Below are 7,500 nucleotides of genomic sequence, written 5' to 3'. Positions count from 1 at the left end.
TGTGATTTTCATGTATTACATGCACGCTATTGATTGGATGTTATTGCCTGCCACGTCAGCGTCAGGTTTCTCATCACTGTTGTATATGTACAGTGATATAACTATGTTTCTCTGCTCTGTTTATACATTTTCATTTCAGTCATGCCTCTTTCCTGAATTCTGTGTGGTGATTAATTTGACAGTCTTAATAACCCCTTTACTTCTTGATTTTTTTTCTTTTCTTTTTTCAATATCTGCTATTGTACTACAATATGATCTGTAATGTACTACAATACGATTTGATACCTAATTATGTTTATGTATGCATATGCATACATATCTGTATGTACATGTAGACATAGGCATGCATGTGGGTATATATGCAACTATGTATACGCATAAGGGTGTGTTTGGGGACGAGTGTGTGCATATGTGTGTGGGTGGGTGGGTGTGAGTGTGTGACTGTGTTCCCTTCATTATATTTTTCTGATGATGATGGTCCGTTGATTAGTATTATTATTATCATTAGTAGTAGTAGTAGTAGTAGTAGTAGTAGTAGTGGTGGTGGGTGGTGGTGGTGGTGGTGGTGGTGGTAGTGGTAGTGGTAGTAGTAGTATTTACCATTGTTATTATTGTTGTGTCTTATCGTTACTGTTTTTGTTGTCACAAGGACAGATTGGAAGACTAAGCAATGCCTAAAATCTTTATCCTTGAGTAATAAAGTTTTTGAATCTTGAATCTTCTTCTTCTCTTAATGCTTCTAATAACCTCTTCTTCTTCTTCTTCTTCTTCTTCTTCTTCTTCTTCTTCTTCTTCTTCTTCTTCTTCTTCTTCTTCTTCTTCTTCCTTCTCCTCTTTCTTCTTCTTCTTCTTCTCTTAATGCTTCTAATAACTTCTTCTTCTTCTTCTTCTTCCTTCTCCTCTTTCTTCTTCTTCTTCTTCTTCTTCTTCTTCTTCTTCTTCTTCTTCTTCTTCTTCTTCCTTCTCCTCTTTCTTCTTCTTCTTCTTCTTCTTCTTCTTCTTCTTCTTCTTCTTCTTCCTTCTCCTCTTTCTTCTTCTTCTTCTTCTTCTTCTTCTTCTTCTTCTTCTTCTTCCTTCTCCTCTTTCTTCTTCTTCTTCTTCTTCTTCTTCTTCTTCTTCTTCTTCTTCTTCTTCTTCTTCTTCTTCTTCTTCTTCCTTCTCCTCTTTCTTCTTCTTCTTCTTCTTCTTCTTCTTCTCTTTCTTCTTCTTCTTCTTCTTCTTCTTCTTCTTCTTCTTCTTCTTCTTCTTCTTCTTCTTCTTCCTTCTCCTCTTTCTTCTTCTTCTTCTTCTTCTTCTTCTTCTTCTTCTTCTTCTTCTTCTTCTTCTTCTCTTAATGCTCTTCTTCTCCTTCTTTCGTGGATGAGGATGACGAGAGAGAGATGATGTCGCTGTGCAGGTCCATTAAGGTTTTGAAAACTGTGGTAACGCGACATAGGTGGTCAAGGACTTTGTTCACCCTCACCCACCCCCACCCTCCCCCACCCCCACCCCAGCCCCTTTTTGTTGTTGTTGTTGTTGCTGTTGATGGGGAGGAGGATGAGAGAAAGATGACAGAACTCGCTGTGCATTCCCATTTAGTTTATTATCATGCTCCACCCCCCACCCCCACCCCCTGTCTCCCCCCCTCCCCTCAACCCCCACCCCCACCCCATCCCACCCCTTGCGCCTTTCCTCCCCCTCCCCACCCCCACTCCCCAACCCCCATCCACCTACGGCATTTCCTGAAGTAAACATGTCTGGTCCTGAAACGTGACAGGGCTGTACACACTCTACACGCTCTCTTTCACATACTGCTGTATGTGGCATCACAGCCCCGTCAGTGCAGCCCCGAGAGAAGCAGACACCCTGCGGCATTTGCGTGGTCAGGGTTTTTTGAGCAGTACTCCCAAAGCAGAGACATCATTCATCTGAAGTGACATGTGTTGAAAGGCGACGCTGGGGTGTGTAGAACCTTAGTGTGCGTGCAATCACAAGCACAAACACCCGCAAACAACCATGGTTGCTGTTGTTGCTGCTCCTGCTGCTGCTGCTGCTGCTGTGGTTGTTGCTTTTGTTGTTGTTATTATCGTTTTCTCCCAAAGGAGGCGACGATGGCAGTGTTTCATCGCTTCTGACCATCATTTAGCGGAGGATTCTCACAGCTAGGGGTGGACGAAGACCAAGAACACCGCATTTTTAACGAAAGTCATGAACCGGTGATTCCGACACCCATTGGACATCAGATATATATCTGGTGAGGACAGAAAGAAAAAAAAGACATGCCGTTCCGAGTGAGTTAATAACGAAAGAAATATGATTTTTTTAAAAAGGAAGGAGGGGGGAGACAGAAAGAGATGAAAAAGAAGGAAAGACAGTTCCTCTTCTACTTCTTCTGCTCCTCCTCTTTATGCTTCTTCTTCTTCTTCTTCTTCTTCTTCTTCTTCTTCTTCTTCTTCTTTTTCCTTTGGTTCTCCAGTTAACTAAACGTATCTTTGTCATCATCTTCTTCTTCTATTTGTTCTTTTCCTCCTCTCATCTTCCTTTTCCTTCTTGTTCTTATCGGTTCCGAAACATAAGTATTCTCATGACTTTTATTCATGCCTTCATTGCTTGTGTGTGTGTGTGTGTGTGTGTGTGTGTGTGTGTGTGTGTGTGTGTGTGTGTGTGTGTCCCTCCTCTTCCTCGTCCTCCTTGTTCTTCTCGTTCGTTTCGGTTCCGAAACAAAAACTCATGAGTCTTAACCCTTTCTTCATTGCTATGGTGTGTGTGTGTGTGTGTGTGTGTGTGTGTGTGTGTGTGTGTGTGTGTGTGTGTGTGTGTGTGTGTGTGTGTGTGTGTGTGTGTGTGTGTGTGTGTGTGTGTGTGTGTGTGTGTGTGTGTGTGTGTGTGTGTGTGTGTGTGTGTCTGTGTGTGCCCCTTCATCTTCCTCCATCTTCTCCTTCCTGTTATTTTCGACTCCGAAACATATTCTCATGACTATTAACATTTCTTTCATTGCTTTGGTGTGTGTGTGTGTGTGTGTGTGTGTGTGTGTGTGTATGTGTGTGGGTGGGTGGGTGCGCGCGCGCGCGCGTGTGTGTGTGTGTGCACGTGTGTGCATGTGCGTGTGCGTGTGTGTGTGTGTGCATGTTGCAGGAGCCAGCGCCGTGGTCAGTCTGGTGTTCCCCTTGGAGTTCATCGGCGCGGAGTGGCGGGATGCCTGTGTGTGCTGCGGGCTGTGGGTGAGCGGGGTGCTAGTGCTTTCCCTGGAGCTGCTCGTCACCCGCCACTGGCGCTACCTCGCCTTCCTCTCCGCAGGCGTCGGCCTGCCCCTCTTGGGAACCTACTTGTCAGTGTTTTTCTTTTCTTTAACTACGACTATTACTACTACTACTACTACTATTACTAGTGCCTTTGCTACTGCTGTGCGGCTGCTACCCAACTGCAACTACTCAGACACAAGCACTACAACTACGACTACTGCTGCTACTACCACCACTGCTGCTTCTGTTGCTGCCACTACTGCTGCTGCATAACTACCGCTGCTGTACTGCTGCTGCTGCTGCATAACTACCGCTGCTGTACTGCTGCTGCTGCTGTATTGCTACTGCTGCTGTACTGCTGCTGCTGCTGCATTACTACTGCTGCTGTACTGCTTCTGCTGCTGTATTGCTACTGCTGCTGTACTGCTGCTGCTGTTGTATTGCTACTGCTGCTGTACTGCTGCTGCTGCTGCATTACTACTGCTGCTGTACTGCTGCTGCTGCTGCATAACTACCGCTGCTGTACTGCTGCTGCTGCTGTATTGCTACTGCTGCTGTACTGCTGCTGCTGCTGCAGTACTACTGCTGCTGTACTGCTTCTGCTGCTGTATTGCTACTGCTGCTGTACTGCTGCTGCTGCTGCATTACTACTGCTGCTGTACTGCTGCTGCTGCTGCAGTACTACTGCTGCTGTACTGCTGCTGCTGCTGTATTGCTACTGCTGCTGTACTGCTGCTGCTGTTGTATTGCTACTGCTGCTGTACTGCTGCTGCTGCTGCATTACTACTGCTGCTGTACTGCTGCTGCTGCTGCAGTACTACTGCTGCTGTACTGCTGCTGCTGCTGTATTGCTACTGCTGCTGTACTGCTGCTGCTGTTGTATTGCTACTGCTGCTGTACTGCTGCTGCTGCTGCATTACTACTGCTGCTGTACTGCTTCTGCTGCTGTATTGCTACTGCTGCTGTACTGCTGCTGCTGCTGCATTACTACTGCTGCTGTACTGCTGCTGCTGCTGCAGTACTACTGCTGCTGTACTGCTGCTGCTGCTGTATTGCTACTGCTGCTGTACTGTTGCTGCTGCTGCATTACTACTGCTGCTGTACTGCTGCTACTGCTGTATTGCTACTGCTGCTGTACTGCTGCTGCTGCTGTATTGCTACTGCTGCTGTACTGCTGCTGCTGCTGCATTACTACTGCTACTGTACTGCTGCTGCTGTATTGCTACTGCTGCTGTACTGCTGCTGCTGCTGCTGCATTACTACTGCTGCTGTACTGCTGCTGCTGCTGCAGTACTACTGCTGCTGTACTGCTGCTGCTGCTGTATTGCTACTGCTGCTGTACTGTTGCTGCTGCTGCATTACTACTGCTGCTGTACTGCTGCTACTGCTGTATTGCTACTGCTGCTGTACTGCTGCTGCTGCTGCTGTATTGCTACTGCTGCTGTACTGCTGCTGCTGCTGTATTGCTACTGCTACCACTACTGCTGCTGCTACTGGGAGTTGGGGTGTGGGGAGGATTGAGTGGACGTGGTGGTTGGTTGTGGCTGGGTGGTGGGGTGGGGGTTGGTGGGTGTGGTGGGTTTGGTGTGCGGTGGAGCAGGTTGGATGTGCAGTTTTCAGTAGTAGTGGTAGTAGTAGGAGTAGTGGTAGTAGCAGCAGTAGCAGCAACAGCAGCAGTAGCAGTAGTTGCTGCAACAGCAGACCGTAGTTGTAGCAGCAGCAGCAGTAACAGCAGAGGTGAACTGAGTAGCAGCAGCTGTTGTAGTAGTTGTGTCTCAGCCGCAACAACAGAAGCAGTGGTATAGTTGCATTAGGATTGAAGTTGCACAGCAGCAGCCCTAGTAGTAGTAGTAGCAGCAGCAGCAGCAGCAGCAGCGACAGCAGTAGTAGTAGTAGTAGCAGTAGCAGTAGTGGTAGTTGCTGTTGTTGTGGTGGTGGTGGTGGTGATGGTGGGCAGGGGGGTTGTTGGTGGTATTGGCGTTATTATTATTAGTAGTAGTAGTAGTAGTTGTTGTTGTTGTTGTTGTTGTATCAGTAGTAGTAGTAGTAGTAGTAGTAGTAGTGGCCTGTTATCATCATTATCATTCTTAATTAATAACAATTGTTCGTTTTCAGCATCGCGTCCGAGAGCGCGAGGTGGCTGCTGTGTCACCAGAAGTTCCCGGACGCGGAGTCCACGCTGAAGGAGATCATCTCCTGCAACTCCACGGGGGTGCCTGACTTCCTGTCCCTGCTGGACAAGTCTAGGACCTGTGTGGTCACCACCATGCACCCCAAACGCTACTCCTTCCTCGACCTCTTCCACTCTCTGGAGATGACCAAGTGGACCTTAGCTCTCCTCTACACGTGGTCAGTTGTTTTGTGTTGTTGTTGTTGTTTGTCTTGGTCTGTTCTTCTCTTCTTTTCTTTTCTTTTCTTTTTTTCCTTTCCTTTGTTTCTTCTTCTCCTAAGCCTTTTTAAACTTTTCTTTCTTTTTATTTTCTTTCTATCTTTTTTCTCCTTAACCTTTCTTAACCTTTCTTTCTTCTCCTCCTCATCTTTCTTAACCTTTCTTTCTTTTTTTCTTTCTTCTTGTCCTCAGCCTTTCCTACCCTTTCTTTCTGTTTTTTTCCCTTTCTTTCTTTTTCTTAAACTCACCCTTTCTTTCTTTCTTTCTTTCTTCCTTTCTTCTACTTAGCCTTTCTTAACCTTTCTCAAGCTTCCTTAGTCTTTCTTCTTCTTAGTCTGATGCATTACCGCTTGGCTACCGCTCCCACGTTAACTCTTATGTTAGTGTGGGCTTTTAAGTGGATGGCCGTTTTTATACCGCCATGTGGGCAGTCATTCGGGGGTGTGCATGCTGGGCATGGTTTTGATTTCATAACCTACCGAATGCTGTCATGGATTACGGGATGTTTAACGTGTGCATTTGATCGTCTACATGTGTGCGTAAATGAAAGGGGATCAGGCACTAGTAGGTCTGCACTCTACCCCATTTCATTTTATTTTATTTTACTGTGCTTTTATCTTTACTTTTACCTCTTGCCCAACATGCCATGTCAGTCACTCACTCATTTCATTTGTCTGAAGAAGAGCTTGTGGCTCGATACGTCGCCTCTTTTATCCCAAGTAAGTCGACTTTTACCAAGATTTTTTTAGTCTAACCTCCCACTAGTAGGTCTGCACTTTTGTTGACTGGGAGATCAGGGAGGTGGGGAATGGGGCTGGGGGGTGTGGGGGGTGGGGGTGGGGGCTCGGGGGGGGGGGGATCCACTCCCTTAACCCACCAGGTGCCGTGATCGGGATTTGAACACAGAAACTGCAGATGGAAAGTTCAACGCTTTAACCACTCTGTTGCTGCACCTGTCCGTGTGTTCCTTCAGACAAGGCAAGCCCGTTAGCTTGACAGTACACGACAGGACAAGACAAAACAAGACAGATTTCTCGATTTTCCCGGATGATTAATGAAGCACCAGTGAGCTTTTTCTTTCTCCATAAAGTACTCATTCTAGATAGGATTATCACAAGATAGTACTAAATTATAATAGCATAAGCATGCTTACCAATCAAACCAAATTTTGAATAAAACGAAGTATTTATCAGAATGTAACAGTTATGCTGTTGGGGAGATCGACATACAGAGTCAAGACATGCCTATAGTGCTAGGCGTTGTGATGGTATTCGTTTTTTTCTTATTTATCTTTACTCCTAACTATGCGGTTGAGATGTGTGCTAAATTAACTTGAAACGATTGGAAAGGGAGAGCAGAATTAAGAAGAAGGAAAAAAGGGAGAGGGAGAGAGAAAGCAAATAGAGGGACAGACAGACAGACAGACATAGACAGAGGCACAGAGACACAGATAATGTAACCAAATAATGTCTGTCTGTCTGTCTCTCTCTCTATTTTTTTTTTTCCTTTTTTTTCTTTCTCTGATACCTTTTAATGAAATTTCAGTGTCCAATAAATGAATTAACCATCCATCCACCTACCCACCCATCCATCCCTCCATTCATCTATCCATCCATTCATGACAACCCTCCATCCCTCCATCTCTCCCTCCCTCCCTCCATCTCCACAGCATAGTTGCCTCCACGGTGTACTTCTGCCTGCTGGCCAAGGTGAAGGTCATGACGGGGAACGTGTACCTGGACACCTCCCTGCCCTTCGTCATTGACCTTCCTCTAGGATGGTCCGCCGTTGTCGTCAATAGATGGTGAGTCTGTTTCAGTTCATTTCAGATTTTTTTTTTTTTTTTTTTTTTTTTTGGATACCATTCCATTCCACCCTGCTTTTGTCGTT

The 7,500-nt window shown here is 45.9% G+C and overlaps 1 protein-coding gene across 1 annotated transcript in view; it reads left to right on the top strand.

Annotated features, from left to right (window-relative positions):
* Positions 1-7,500, top strand: part of LOC143292187 (uncharacterized) — a 41,970-nt gene that overhangs the window by 27,979 nt on the left and 6,491 nt on the right. The window contains exons 4-6 of the mRNA XM_076602370.1: positions 3,115-3,307; positions 5,337-5,570; positions 7,280-7,414. Coding sequence (XP_076458485.1) covers positions 3,115-3,307; positions 5,337-5,570; positions 7,280-7,414 — 562 coding nt within the window. The remainder of the gene's footprint in view (positions 1-3,114; positions 3,308-5,336; positions 5,571-7,279; positions 7,415-7,500) is intronic.

The sequence above is a fragment of the Babylonia areolata genome, chromosome 18, assembly GCF_041734735.1.
Source record: "Babylonia areolata isolate BAREFJ2019XMU chromosome 18, ASM4173473v1, whole genome shotgun sequence".
NCBI lineage: Eukaryota > Metazoa > Mollusca > Gastropoda > Neogastropoda > Buccinidae > Babylonia > Babylonia areolata.
Note: the sequence above shows the minus strand (reverse complement) of the source record. Positions and strands in the feature narration are given on the sequence as shown.